At 54.2% G+C, this 14,910-nt stretch overlaps 1 protein-coding gene across 4 annotated transcripts in view; it reads left to right on the top strand.

The window, feature by feature from the left end:
• The first annotated feature begins 377 nt into the window (after window positions 1–377).
• The window catches only part of LOC127049367 (uncharacterized), a 46,172-nt gene continuing 31,639 nt past the window's right edge, over window positions 378–14,910 (top strand). For 2 of the 4 annotated variants that reach the window (XM_050950005.1, XM_050950006.1), the window contains exons 1-3: window positions 2,194–3,371; window positions 7,817–7,924; window positions 13,328–13,489. In XM_050950005.1, coding sequence (XP_050805962.1) covers window positions 2,946–3,371; window positions 7,817–7,924; window positions 13,328–13,489 — 696 coding nt within the window. In that variant the 5' untranslated portion in view covers window positions 2,194–2,945. Of the gene's footprint in view, window positions 427–1,915; window positions 3,372–7,816; window positions 7,925–13,327; window positions 13,490–14,910 lie in introns of those variants that run through there. The other 2 variants (XM_050950007.1, XM_050950008.1) reach the window with 2 other exon arrangements.

Genomic DNA, 14,910 nt, shown 5'->3' with positions numbered 1-14,910 from the left:
TGGTCTAATCACGAAGAGGCGCTGTTTGAAGCTGGGCATTTTCATTGCTCTGAGAAGGGGGATGCGTGCAAGCAGACAGTGCACGCCAGAGCAGGGGAGGACAAAGATGGGGACCGGAGACAGCCAAGATCAAGACTGCTGGCAGTGAGCTATTATAGAAGCCATTGCTCTGTATAAAATTCAGCCCTTGGACTGAATCCTTCCTTGGGTTACTCCACAGGCTGCGACAGGGCTACTCAAGATAGCAAAGTGTTTGCTGGAGCAGGCCCCAGATCTGTCCATGGGACACACATCATGCCTTCTTGTCTGCATAAAAGGGGGACTATTTTACCATGAGTATTTTTCTTGTCTTCCTAGATTTTTCCCAGGTACAGGCCATCTTCAGCGTGAGAGCTGCCCAAGGGGAAAACTGTTGCTGAGCTTGAGGTAAGAAGGCTGAGTGTAATATACATAGTCCAAGGAAAAGCTACTGTTAGCTGAGCTCCTCTTGGTGGTGGTGTAGGGTAGGATCCTTCAGCTTCTCTTGGGCAGGCACTACCATGTATCTCAATCCATAAATATAGAGGGTGCTTTACTAAGCTGGCATGTTCCCTGCTATTCATAACGAATAGCAAGACTTGCCCTAGGCTGCACACCTCCAATATGCAGCTTTCAGTCCCAGGTGACCACTTTTAAAGACAGCCTCAGGAAGGCTGGTCCAGGGGCTGGGATACTGGCCAAGGACTAAGGAGACATAAGTTCAGTTCCCACGGACTTCCTGTGTGTTCTTCAACCTTAGTCTCTCTATCCCGCATTTATAATGTGGGGATGATAGCTCTGCCTCACAGGGTGTTGTGAGGATCAATACACTAAAGACTGTGAAGTGCTCAAATCCTATGGTGATGGAGGCCACAGAAATATATCAGATGGCTGGACAAAGATCCAGTCCTACTAGGTAGCTTTTCCTAGTTCCCCTGGGACAGATTTCCCTGTGCATTGTATTAGAAAATCTATTGTCACATCTGCCATTATGCTGCATGCTGTGGCCATGGGGAATTTCAGGGAGGCAGCCAGAATAGAACCTACTACTAGACCTAACGATTTCCCATGAGCTGCTGGCAATATGGGGCCTATGACTCACAGCAGAACAGTTCTGAGTTCACCCCCTAGATCTGGCGCTCAGGAGTTTGCTACCCTATTATATAACACAGGCACCTGACCCGAGTATCCCCTGTGATCCTTGCTGAGACCTGCCCTCAGCCCCTGCAGAGGTGAGGCTGAGCCCCGCTAGGGTGCTGCTGCTGCCAAGGAGCCAGGCCAGGATGCAGGAGGGCAGCGGGCAGTTCCCGGGGGGCGCGGGGTGAAGGCGCCTGGCTGGGGCAAGGGGCCAGCAGAGGTGGTGGTCCTGGCCCTGCAGAGCGAAGGGAGCCAGACGGCTGGCCCAGCAGCGCCCCCCCTCACCCACTCACCCCACAGTGTTCCCCGTTGCCATGGCGCCCGGAGAAGTTTCCTTGCCGAGGGCCGCTCCGCCGCCCATCCCGGTGGAATTCAATTGCATCATCGCCTCCGGCGCTCGGTTGCCTGGACAACGCCGGGCACATTCGGAGATGAAGTTCCCTCCCCGGCCCCAGTCCGCGCGCTACGCCAGGGGGCAGCAGAGAGCCGCGGGGCAGGGCGGCGCGCGGGCCGCCGCTGGGATCCCGGGCCCTGCCGCGCGGCGGGCTGCAGTGCCAGGCAGCGCCCCGGGCCCCCGCTACAGCCCCGGGGAGCGGGGCTGGAAGTGAGCTCGGGAGCCGCATGACCTCATGCTCAGGAATTGCCTGCCGGACGGGCTGGGCCCGCGCGGGGGAGAGGGAGCCGGGCCGAGGGAGGGAGCCGGACGCCGCGGGCAGGGCTGGAGAGGCGTGAGCCCCGCGGGGCTGGATCCCCGCTGCAGGCGGCCAGGATGCACCGCCCGCCCGAGCTGCTGACCCCACTGTGCGTCTGCCCCGCAGAGCCCGGCCCGGCGCCCTGAGCGCAGCATGCCCGCCCCGCTGCTTCTGCTGCCGCTGCTGCGCACCCTCCTCGTCCGCCTGCTGCTCCTGGCTCGCAAGCGCCTCCTGCCGCTGCTCCGGCGCCTGGGGGCCCGCCTGGGCTCTCGGGAGTCCCGCGAGGCAGTGCTCACCTGCCTGCTCTGCATCCTCAACCTGCGCAAGAAGGCGGACGACTGAGACTTGGAGCCTCCCCCGGAGCAGGGGGGACAGCGCCGTGCACCTAGGCAGGGAGGGGGAGCGCAGCCTGCCAGCAGAGGAGAGCATCCTGCGCCTGCTCTGTCCAGCCCAGGGGAGGACAGGGAGCCCACCGAAGGGGGAGGAGAGACCGCAGCAGCCACCCTTGGAGTGGGGGAAGGTCTCTCAACACCCCGCGGGAGACTGGCCTGCCCTCTGGGAGCAGACTCATCACTCCTCATCTCAGCTCTGCAGAGCCACCCCGTTTCCAGCCTTTTCCTGGGAGGATCATTTTTATCATCTTGGTCTGAAGATGGGATCCATCCTCCCCCTCACCTCCCTTCTTCTCTCCCGCTCTTCAGCTCCTGTTTTCTGACAGTCCCTCTGGAAGGGGATCCCTTCTCTTGGCTCCCCCAAGGGGCCTGGGATGGTTATTTTGTGACTTTCGCCCTTCGGAAGGGTTGGAAGCCCCACAGTTTGGGCCATTTCAAAGGAGGCTGGACAGAGGCCTGGAGAGTGATTTGGCCCTGGGCCCTGGGGGACGGACTAGACGGCACCAACCGGGGCTTCTCCATCTCTGTTTCTGGAGGCGGAGTTCAGCTGAAATCCTGTGTCGTTTCCTTGCCTCGAGGTTTGCAGGCTGCTGGCTGGATCCTTTTCTGCCTTTCCTCTCCTTTGGCAGCAGCGGGTGGGGACTTTGGGGTTGTGATATCCCCCACAATCTCCTGGGGACTCCATAAGACCGATGTTTGGGGGAGGATGTCCGGCAGCACTGCGAGGAAAATCCAGCCCTTCACCATCAGCACCAAGCTCTCCCTTCCCAAGTGCACGGTGGACTTCCCTGGGGACTCCTGCCCTGATGACACCATGGCTGGCCTGGATAACTGTACCCTGCGCCAGAACCTCAATGAGTGTGTCCCCCTGTACTTGGCTCAGGCCCAGTGCAGCCCTGTGCCCCCTGGAGGTGGGTTCCAGAGCACCAGCCCAACTGAGGAGGGCATCACCGATGAGGACCAGCTCAACCGCAACTCGCTAGCCCGCTCCATTAAGAAGATCACGCTATCTAACTGGCATGGGGAGCCTGGCCCAGGCAAGGAAGGGGTGTCTAGGAGCCCAGTCCGGACCAGCTGTGAGAGGAATCACAACAACAACAACAGCAGCAGAACAGGGAAGGCTCAGTTCAAGGTAAGGACTCTCTGTACCCTGGCCCCCGGACCCTGCATAGGCACGATCCTTTGCTGTGCTCTGTTGCTCTGCATTCTGCCTCTCTCTTACATCAGGGCTAGATCTGCCCCCACGCCCTCCCAATCCTCAGCTATGGGAGTCTGCATGTCTGCTGCTCTCTTTCCTTCCCAGTGAGAGGAGATAGCACAGGCAATGTGTGGAGGGAGACAAACATGGGCTTTTCTTGGGGAAGGACGTCCCTTCTTGTAAAGGGCCTCTGGGAGCTTGGTTGCTTCTGTTTGTCCTATTATTGAAGACCAGTAGGAGCTCCAACCACATGATTCTGTAGAGGCAACATTACCCCCACAGGGAAAAAACCCGCAGTGAGGGGGAGTTTGGAGACAAGAAGATGAGCATGCCATTGGGGATACATCTGAATTCAAGCACTCCTGAGGGCTCCTCTCTCTGAATCACCGTGGTAATCCCCACACCTCTCCCTTGGGGACCTCACAGCAATTTTTTTTTTGGGGGGGTGGGGCGAGGGGGTAGTATCATTATCCTCCTTTTACAGATGGGGAAGCTGAGGCTCAGAGTGGAAAGTCTCTTCCATGGACCACACATTATGTCAGAATCAGGAACAGAACCCAGGGTCCTGAAAGTCAGTCACCTGTGCTCTAACCACTCGAACACACACCTCATCTAATCGCTTGATGCTTGAGCTCAGAATACCCCCTTGGTGGCCTAAGGCTGGTGCTGGGAGAAAGCAACTGAGATCTCAAGTAGAAACTCTGCGTGATTTAACCCCAAAACAGCTGCTTTCATAGTGGGGCAAGACTGGGAAGAGAGCTTTGTACATGATCACAAACTTCTGAGCTTCAGTGCCAGTAAAGGCCAGACAGCCTCACGCAAGCCTCTGGTGTGCTCAGCACACAGGCAGATCTTTTCTTTTTCTTTTTTGCTAATGCCAAGCTTTTATTCAATGCTAGTTACAGACTTTGGAGGGGGCAGGTCACCCAGTGATCGGCAGGTTGGTGGAGGGGCTCTGTCCGGGCTGTGCGGCAGGGTTTAAAGGGCTAGAGTCGCGGGCAGCTCGGGGCTCAGCTGCTGACGCCCAGGGTGAGCCAATCAAAAAAATACTCTCCCAGCCCTGCCTCTGGCACCCCCACATGCCTCAGGTTGGTCATGTGCTTGCACAGCTTCTTGAGGAGCTTCACCTCCTCGTCCAGGTAGTGGGTCTCCAGGAAATCGCACGTGTGGGTCCGCGTGGCTCGTATCCACCTTGTGCAGGTCCAGCAGTGCCTGGTTGATGGTTTTCTTCAGCTTTAGGGCAAAGTCCCTGGTGGCTGCCCCGTTCTCCTACTCATTTCTGGATGGCCTGCCGGGGGATGCACCCCCCGCCCCCCGGCGGTTCTGGAAACCCAGCAACCGCTCAGCCTATTCTCACTTCTCGCTAGGCAGCTTGACTGAGCAGTCCCCAGCTTGGGCAATGAAAGGGGGATTCTCATAGATTCTTTGCCTCCTCTTTTTTGGGTGGGGAGGGGAGGTGCAATAATTCCTTTTCCCCTCTGTTATTTGGGACTTGGGAGATTGAGTGAGTGGGTCAGTCCCCACAGAAGGGGGCTGGAAGGGTGGGGAGGCCTGCGAAATAGGGCTTTGTAAGAGAGGGAAGGACAGAGGGCTGACAAGGAGTCAGGACATGTTAGGAGTGGAAGCTGGGTTAGAAGAGAAGGAACTGTAGTATCCAGACAGGGTGAGAGTGGGGCTGGAAGAGAGAGAATAACATGTTAGTACACACTCATTCTTGGCCTGCAGCCTCCACTGCTATCCCAGCCCTGGGCTCTGTCAGTGCCCGTTACTCCTGGCCTGCAGTCCCCTCTCCCTGCTGTTCCAGTCCTTGGCTCCCCACGCACAGCTCTGCTGATGCACCTCACTCCTGGCCTGCAGCCCCACTGTTATTTCCATCCTGGACTTCCGACACACAGCTCTTTCAATGCCCTTGATCCTGAATTGTAGCCCCCTGGCCCCTCCCTTCCTCTCCCCACTGTTCCAGCCCTCATGAGTGCAAACTGATGTGCCAAATTAACATTGAAGCAGAGAAGCATCTTCTGGAGAGTAAACTGAGGCCACTAAGCTCATTTCACTTGGGTGAAATCAGGTTCTCAGTGGTGACCCACTAACACATTACCTCACTGCACTATCTCATTAGACCCCAAGGAAGAGTCCTCTAAGATGACCCTGAATCCTCAGCCAAGAACATGTGTGTGCGTACACACGCATGTCTCTCTGGCATTGAGCCCTATAGGGTCTATGCTGGTTCCTCCTCCAGGTGGCTCTGGTTTACATGGTGGTGGCTGGCAGTGAAAGTCCCAGCCAGTCAGGGACACCAGCCTCTCATTTGCAGCCTCCAATCCCCAAAGCAAGGCGAGGCCTAACTTAGTTCTTCATTTCACGTGCGCTCCAGAGCTGTCTGCTGGAGGGGCTGGGGCTGGGCAAGCGCGCAGCAGTTCGGCAGGAAGGATGAGGTCATCGCATGCTGACAGCCCTGTTTTCCTGAAGCTGGTGGATTGTGAGGCGCAGTGTGTATAACGTGCCTGTGTCACCTGCAGGCTTATCTCCCATTGCTGAGCGCTGGGTGGGGAAGGGCCGAGCAGGCCACAATGGGCGTGGGGACAGGACTGCCCATGAGTGGTTCCCAGGATACTGTGCCTGGCACAGCAGCAGCCGCTCAGTGTCTCTAACCATCTGCCGTTCCACAAACAGGATAGACGCTAATGTACATATGCGTCCGTCACCTCTGTGGCGGGTCAGACCTGTGGGCACTGGCTGGGCAGGGAGGGCCCTGCTCCCTGTGAGATCTGCTCATCCCACAGTTGCCAGGATGGTTCTGTCTGGGAGTGTTCAGCTCAGTTAGACTTTTCTGCTGTTTCTGATCATCCATTGCTCGCCTCATGTCCCCTTTCCTGCTTAAGGTGGGCTGCTTTCTCCTGTAAAGATGAGGCAGATAGTGCTGTTGCAGGGCTGCTTGAGCCTACCAGAGGCAGTACAGGGTGTGTGTGTAGCATAGGTGCCAGGGAAATGGTAGCGAGAGGACTCCCAGGGTGTGTCAGCTACAGAGATTCCTGAGACATTTGCTGCTGCCTGACACTTACAGCATATAGCTAGAGCCCTGCAAATCTGTGCATAGCTGTGTGATATCTGCAGATATCTGAATCTGCACACACAGATTTCCGTGGACCATGTTTGCAGATCGGATGCAGATTCTGTATCCGCACAGGACTCTATATGTAGCCATCCCGACAGGGCCAAGCCAGCACGACTGCAGCAGTGGCACTAAAGGCTGGGGAAGGGATGGATTCAGAGCCTGAGCGGGAACGTCTACACAGCTGTTTTTAGCTCTGTGAGCCTGAGTCTCTAGACCTTGGCTCTGAGACTCACTCTCACGGGGTTTGTTTTGAAGCATAGACATACCCATGGGGTTCAGACCTGCAAGCCTCACTCCCATGAGGAGCCCCATTGACACCTATTCCTGTGAGGGAAGGTGGTGAGCAAGACTTGACCTAGAATGGCTTTGTCTATTGGTTAGAGGAAGTATGACCAGGAGTCCTGAGTTCTATTCCCAGCTCTGCCACAAATGTGTTGTGTACCCTTGGGCAAGTCTTTCCTCATCCCTGTTTATAAAATGGGGCTAACAGTATTGACCCACCTCCGAGGGGGCTGTGTGAGGTGGAGCTAATGTTTGCAGAGTGCTTTGAGCCTCTCGGATGGCAGGAGCTCAGGACATGAGCAGTGTTATTCCCAAAGAGACAATATCAAAGATAGAGGGTGACTAGCACATACCCCAAGGGCTCTCTCTGCACAGTAAGCGAGCCCCTGTTACTGGCTTCTCTTCCAGCTGTTGTCCCCTGTACTATAAGAGCAGAAGTGACTCCAGATGTTAAAGATAACCCATGTTTCTGCCAGCACAGATGGGAGAATTGCAAGCAGCCAGTATCCTAGAAATCCTGGGTATAATTCCCAGCCTGCTCTGAAACACAGTCCACACACTGTGCAGAGTCCAACCAATCCCACACCCTTCTCTTTCTGGCTCTATTAACAGTTAACAAGGTAACAACATAAAACTCAGATCAGACTGTCTCCCCAAGCCTAACTGCTCCTAGGGTTTCTTCTCTGGACCAGCTCAGCCCACACCCTAGATCTTCTGTCCCCAAACAGGTGGAGTGCTGAGCCACCTGCCTCAAAGAGACAGCCAAACCCACTTAACCCTTTCATAGCAGGATCAACAGCCACTAGCAGGAGGGTGGTAGGGGTTTAGGCAAACACAGGTAGCATGTCACTATGGGGGGGTACACCTGAAAGCCCCTATCCAAGGAGCCTAGGCTTTGGCTGCTCAGTGAAGAGGTCTCTAGACTTCTCTTGGTGAGTGGGTGAGACTCAGCCCTTACACACTGCTTCTTCTCCACCTCTAGGTCTTTCTCAGAAAGGAAGTGGATGTGGAGGAAGGAAAGCAGGAGACGAGGAGCCCCCATACTGGTGATTTCTGCTCTCTGGTGGACAAAGGTCCTCCCTTCCATATGGTATGTCCCTGGTTCTCTTGATTTATAAGGGCCTGTGTGGGTCTTATACTGGGGTGGGATATTCTGGGTTGATTTGGTGCTGTGTGAATGTGGTCTGCAGAGGACATTTCTTGAGCACAAGGGTAGCTGGGAAAAGTGAGATCCCTCCTCCCAGGCCTGCCGTTGTGATGAAGTGCTGGTGGAGCAGGGGCTAACAAAGACTCAGTAGGGCAACATGCTTGCCAGCTCTGAGGTTTGAGGCTGAGTAATGTACTTGGGCCAATCCCTATAAGTGAGCGAGCTTGTCATGTCTGTAAAGCAGGCCCAGCGGGCTCAGCTGTGAACTGCCTCTGTCCAGGGCAGGGCAGCGGGGGTTCATCAGATCCTGCTCTGAAAAGCTCATGACTGGTGCAGACACATCCTGGGCTTTCAGCCATTTGAATGGCCTAGTGTGGGGAGGGCTGCAGCAGCAAAGAGAATGGGCTGATCGTTTAAACAGGAAGGTGAGGGGGGCTGGAGAGTCCAGGGATGGGTACCTGAAGGGAAGCAGCACCCCACCCCTCTCTCCTCAGGCTTCCATTCCTCACTGGCCTCCCTGTACCCTGCTGCTGGTCTCCTGGGGAAGCAGTGACAGTGTTAGTAAGTCTGTGCTGCCTGTAGCCCTGTTGCTGAGCGTCCCTGGCACAAGTGTTGCTGCTGCTTATTTAAGCAAGGCTCCATGAAGGTACCATGGGCAGGTCACATGACTGCATCAGACTCTCTCTTTCCGGGTTTTTTTTTTTAAACTATTTCTCTAGCCCTCGGGGTTGTGCAGAAAAGCTGGGAAAATGTGGTCCATGTGTAACAAGCGCAGTGAGATCTGCCAAGAGCCTGAAACGAGTGCTCGGGGCGGGGGGGTACACTTCCCCATTTGTGTCCGGTAACTCCGCTGCTCCAGGTCATCCCCACTGTCTGACACCATCCCCAGCAGAGCACTCTGTGTGTTGGGGAGACCCTCATTGCTAGAGTGGTGTTGCAGATTCCCCCTCCCGCAAGTCCTCTGCTTCAATGGCTGAGGGCAGAATCTTCCCTTCCCAGGGATGGATCCCAGCCCACCTGAAGACAGGAAGCAGTGATCCAGGGAGGGTGGGGCTTCCCACCAGCCCAGCCTAGGACTCTGGTACAGGTGACCCAAGTGGGGTTGGGGCCAGGTGCAGAGCCATGCATGCCCATGGCATGGTGACCCCTGTCGGGGGCGTGTTTAGGGCTCTGGATTACCTCTGTCTAGCCCTGATCTAAGGGCAGGTTTGCTAAGAGGGCTAGATGAGGGTCGCAGGTTTGTTGAAGGAGGCAGTGGACAGAATGCCTGCTGGCTTGGTTTGGGGTTGTATGGGGGAGGGGTTTGTCCACCCAGTTTGGATCAAGCCTCATTTTCCAGCTGTTTTATTCTTTCCCCTGGGTCCTGTTGCTGGAGCTCTGAGTTTGAGTCTCCTGTGGCCAGTGCAGCTGTCATACTACCCCTGCCTTCTCTCGCCAAAGTAGTGGGGGGATGGCCAGGATGTCTGGTCCCCCATTCAAACAGAATTCAAGTCCCCAGAAGCTGTTGGAGGCTTCCCAAGAGCAGAATGGGGCACCCCACAATGAGGCACAGGGAGGGACAGGAGAGCCCCTTGGCACTGGCCCTAGAGCAATAAGGTCCTGGGCCCAAGGGACCCAGGACATGGAAGTCTGGCCAGAGTCCTTCAGCCAGTGTGTCCCACAGGCTGCATGGCTGCTGCTGTTTTCTAGGGAGAGGCTGCGCCTGTAACCTGGCTGTGTCCTAGTTTGGCCTTGACCCCGTGGCAGGGGGTGTATGTCCTTTACATGAACCAGTCTCCAGATTTTTCTTGCCTTCTGCAGCAGGGCTGCTTAGGAGGCCTGGCTCAGCAAGCAGTCCTGCTGGGGATGGGGGGAATCATCCTGCAAGAATACAGCTCTGTTGATAAGCTGCCCAACTCACCACCACCCACAGCGCAGCCTTTTTCCACCTCTCCCCACTCTGTGCCAAGTGCTGCGCCTAGATCTGCCCCTTCCCAACCTGATCCACCAGGGCCTACGTTCCCTCCTCAGGGTGTGCACACAACCCTCACTATTAAAACCATAGCACATCACACTCTACTGATTGGCCACTGCCTGATCCCTGTCCTTGTGCCTCTTGTGCCAGACTGTAAGATCTGTGGGGCATGCCCGTAGCTGGTACAATGCCAGGCTTCTCAGTCTGCTCCATCTCCAAAGAGGGGCTGGCACTGAGCTTCCTCCATGCAGCAGGACATGAGATCCTCACAACCCCGGCCCTCCGCAGGGGTTTGTGCAGCTGGACCTCGGGTTGAGCTTGGAGGAAGGCCAGTTCCGTCTCTGGCTGACCTTAGCCGTCGCCCCTGTCGGAGCTGGATCCCGGACAGAACATTCCATCAGCGCAGACAACGAGAGCGAAACCCCAGAGGAAATGCAGAGCTTCCCCTCCTTGATGAGTTACTTCAAATAAGAGTCTCCAGATGCCCCTGGAGGAGCTGTGGGCTGAGCTCCTGGGGACCGAAGAAGCGCCATGTGGGGAGGGAGGGAGACAGGTGGGAGAATCGCCCTTTTGTTTCAGTTGCTCTCTTGCTTTGGAGTTCTGCTCATCACTAAAGGGCACTGGATGTTCAGGCGAGGAAAACCCTGTCCCCAGGGCCCTCAGGGTCTGGTGAGAGCAGGCATGGGTGTGGGATCAGGGCACTGCAGCCCCTTCCCCAGGAGGACAGAGCTCCAGAACCATTTCTGTATTGGGTGAATTTTATTCCTTTTAGCAGGAGGCAGCTACAAGTGAGAGAACCAGGCAATACTCAGAGAGATGGTACTAAGCAAACTTCCTCCTGATGCAGGTCTGCTAATGCCTTTCATTTCTGGTCCTCCTCTCCACCCCCGACTATTCCTGTCCTGGGCTCCCTTCACACAGCTCTGCCAACGTCCCTCAATCCTGACCTGCAGCCCCCCTGCTATTTCCACTCCTTGAGCAGAAAACACAAAATCTGTCACTTTGCAAAGTAACTTAAATATGTGGAGAGAGATTCTTTGAGGCAGGGGTGATCCTCATTCCTGCCATGCCCATGCTAGAGGGCAGTGGGCTCCCAGGCTGCTCCACTCCATTTTCTGGCTGAGTGCAGTTGACACAATGCTGGTTGCTCCCTGTGCTCGGTGGGAGGAGTAGAGGGAAACTTCCAAGATAACTCTGTGCTTTGATGTTGTGCTTGAGGGCTAGGGGTTGGGGCCAGGCTTGAGAAGGAGGAGGAGGCAGCTGGGGAGTGGGGGGAGGAATGGGGATGCAGAGAGAGTGCAACAAATGTCTGAGCTCCTCACAGAAATATTCAGTTTCACTAAAATCAGCTACTTACCAGAGGACTGAAGAGCAGCACATGTTGTCCCTGGCTCTACATAGGAAGAAGGGTGATGCTGGGAATTACAGCCTGTCTGATTGCCATCGCATGTGATAAACTAATTGAAAATATGATTAAAAGTAGGAATTATAAACCACATATCTAATCATGGGGACTAACCAGCGTGGCTTCTGCTGAGGAGAATACGATCTATCAGAACTTTTTGAACATGTCAATAAAACAGTGGATAAAGGCGAAGTGGCTAACATAAGTTATATGGACTTCCAAAAAGCCTTTGATTAAGTCCTGCACAGGAGGCTATTAAGAAAACTATGTAACCACGAGGCGAGAGGCAAAATACCATCAGAGATCACAGACTGGCGGAGACAGAAAACAGAGAGTCAGAATAACTGGTTGAAGGTTAGCAGTGAGGTGAGCCAAGGCTCCAGACTGAGACCAGTGCTGTTTGACAGATGTGTTCATCTGGAAAAGGGAGTGAGTCGGGAAGTGGGAACATCTGCAGCTAGCACAAAATTATTTAAGTTAGTCAAGTCCAGTGAAGAGTGTGAGGAACTTCAGAGGGATCTAACCAAGCTAGGTAAATGGGCACCACGATGGTGGGTGAGAGTGAGTGGTGACAAATACAAAGTAATGCACGTTGGAGGGAATAGTTTGAACTACTCATACACCTTACAGGGCATAGGTGCTGGAAGTAGGGGTGTGGGGGGTCCTGCCTTGAAACGATTTCCATCATATCCAGGGTTTACAGCTTGGTTTGATGGCTGTCAGCACCCCCATTATACAAATTGTTCTAGAACCCCTGTTACAGGGTTTTAAATTAACTGTGTCAGCTCAGGGAAAAGACCTGAGCATCACTGAGGACAGCTCAATAAAGACCTCTGCTCAGTAGGGAGCTGCTGTCCAAAAAGGGAACCAATGTTCAGATGCATGAGGAATGGGATGGAGGAATGTCACTGTACAAATCTGTATTATGCCTGTTCTGCTCATCCGTCTCACAAAGAAACTAGACGAAATAGAGATGGGCCATAAGATTGATTAGAGACCTGGAAACACTTCAGAGTGAAGAGAGATTGAAAAGATTGGCATTGTTTATTTTAGAGAGGAGAGAAATAAGATGGGACGTGATCAAAGGATACAAGCTAATGAAGTGTAGAGAAAGTAGGTCACTCTGTTCATAACACTAGAATAGGGAGCATCCAGTGAATTTGAAAGGTGGTATGTTTGAAACGAACCAAAGTAAACCCCTCTTCATGCAGTGCACAATTGGGCTGTGGAACTCATTCCCACTAGATACCATTGAAGTCCAAAGCCAAGAACTTAGCAGGATTCAACAAAGATTGGAGATTTATCTGGAGAATGAGAATGTCCAGAGATACAACAATAGGGATTTTTAAGAGAGAGAATGTTTTGGAAGGATTGTGAGCTCTTCTGCTTCTACACGTAAGCCAACTTCTAACTGATGGGTCTTAGGGGAAAACTTTTCACAGGAGCAGGTTCTCTTACAACTCCCTACTGTAGGGTTTCTTTCACTTTCCTTTGAAGCATGGGCTACTGGCAACTGTCAGAGACCCTATCTGGATGTAGCTCAGGGCTGATCCAGTAAAGCAATTCCTGTGTAACATAAGGGAGAGGAAATGTACTGAGCTAAGAGGAAGCAAATGGAGATGGTTGCATTTTACATTGTCTGTCTATTTAGATTGCAAACTTTTTGCAGCATGGATTGTGCCTAGGACTAGCCGAGTGCAGAGACCCATGTGTGTTTGTGATGCCACGACAAATTCTGTGAACAACAAGTGACTTCTGTCTCAGAAAAACACAGGACTAGAAACTCAGCTGGTGTAAATCATTGAAGTCAGTGAGCCAGATCCTCAGCTGGAGTGTCTTGGCAAAGAGCTATTGAAGCCAGTGGATAGTATTTAATGTTTGTGGGAACAAACCAGGCTGCCATCCCCTTTCATGTGTGTGTTTGGGTTGGCTCAGGTTTCCACCCCAGGTAAGTGCACTAAGTCTTTCCATTCTTTGACTCCCTTAGGTTTCAGGATGCCATGCACCAGCCCCCTGGAAGGAAAGTGTCAAGAACAAGGAGCCAAGTGGAGTGGCTGGGCTGAAAACTGGCATCCGAAGCAGTGCAGGGCAGGCAAATGTCCCTGACCAGAGCCTTCTCGTAGTCCAGTTCAACCGAGAGATAATGCAGGTAGAGTCCGGGGATCCCTGGAGGAAGGTCTGGGAGCAGGGAGCTCAGTGAATGTCTGGTTAATGGAGCAGTTGCCCAGGATGCTGCCCCACCACGGTGTGCTTCTACTTTGGGGGTGGTGGGTTTGGCCCCTGGGGGGAGCAGTGATGGTAGGAGAAAGCATCTTCCTTCCAGCTCCAGTGGAGGAATGAAGCGGGGATGTGTTCATGGCCGGAAGCCTTTCATCTGAGCAGCAGGAGTGTGAGGGGGAGTGAACGCTCAGCCCAAGCGAAGCCATTGTTGTGGCATAACGTCATATTTGGCTGCCTTTCTCCAGGCCGTCTGCCCCAGGGAGCGTGGGTCAGCCTGCATAGGGGCCCAGTTCTCTTCCCCCACCCCGCAGCAGCAGAGGCAGCACAGGAAAAGGGGTCACAAAGAAGGGGTGTTTCTGTCTGCTCTGCAGGGGGATGGTGGGACAGCCGGGGGAGAGGGAATGAAAGGAGAACAGACTCCTCACACAGCGGGTAGAGAGATTGCCTGTGAGGCCTGCCTGCCTGGCTACGTCCTCTCCACTCAGCCTGCAAAGGGCCTTGGCTGCCAGGCGAGGGGGACGCGGCCCAGCCAGACTGCAGGGCTCTCCAGAGGCAGGCAGAAATTCTGGGCTTTAGCATTTCAGTCTCCTTCTCCCAGGGGCTGTGCCCAGAGCCCCATTTCAGGGGACCCGCGAGTGCAGGTTAGACCAGTGGCTCTCAAACTTTTGTACTGGTGACCCCTTTCACACAGCACACCTCTGAGTGCGACCCCCCTTATAAATTAAAAACACTTTATATATGTTTAACACCATTATAAATGCTGGAGGCAAAGCAGAGTTTGGGGTGGAGGCTGACAGCTTGCGACTCCCCCATGTGAGAGAACCCCCAGTGTGAGAACCCCTGAGTTAGACTGTTCTTGTTCTGACAAATCAGGAACTCCTGTGCCAGGTCAGCCCAATGGACCCATCTCCCCTATATCCCCACCTGCACCACCTGAGACCAACAGGACATCTAGCCCAGTATTCCCTGCTGCCTGCTACCCCAGCTCAGACCAATGGGCCGTCTTCCAGTCATGCCAGGTCATCAGACCAATGGCCCCAAGTATCCCGGTTCTAGGAGATAGGTATATCTCCAATTATGTTAAGGGGGAAGGGATAGCTCAGTGGTTTGAGCATTGGCCTGCTTAAACCCAGGGTTGTGAGTTCAATCCTTGAGGGGTGCCATTTAGGGATCTGGGGTAAAAAACTGTCGGGAGATTAGTCGTGCTCTGAGCAGGGGGTTGGACTAGATGACCTTCTGAGGTCCCTTCGAACCCTGATATTCTATGATTCTAACTCCTGGAAGAAGTGGCTAAGTGCCATCCCCAGGCCTGTTTCAGTGGCATTCCCAGATCAGCGCTCCTCCTTGTGT

The sequence above is a fragment of the Gopherus flavomarginatus genome, chromosome 4, assembly GCF_025201925.1.
Source record: "Gopherus flavomarginatus isolate rGopFla2 chromosome 4, rGopFla2.mat.asm, whole genome shotgun sequence".
Lineage (NCBI taxonomy): Eukaryota > Metazoa > Chordata > Testudines > Testudinidae > Gopherus > Gopherus flavomarginatus.
Note: the sequence above shows the minus strand (reverse complement) of the source record. Positions and strands in the feature narration are given on the sequence as shown.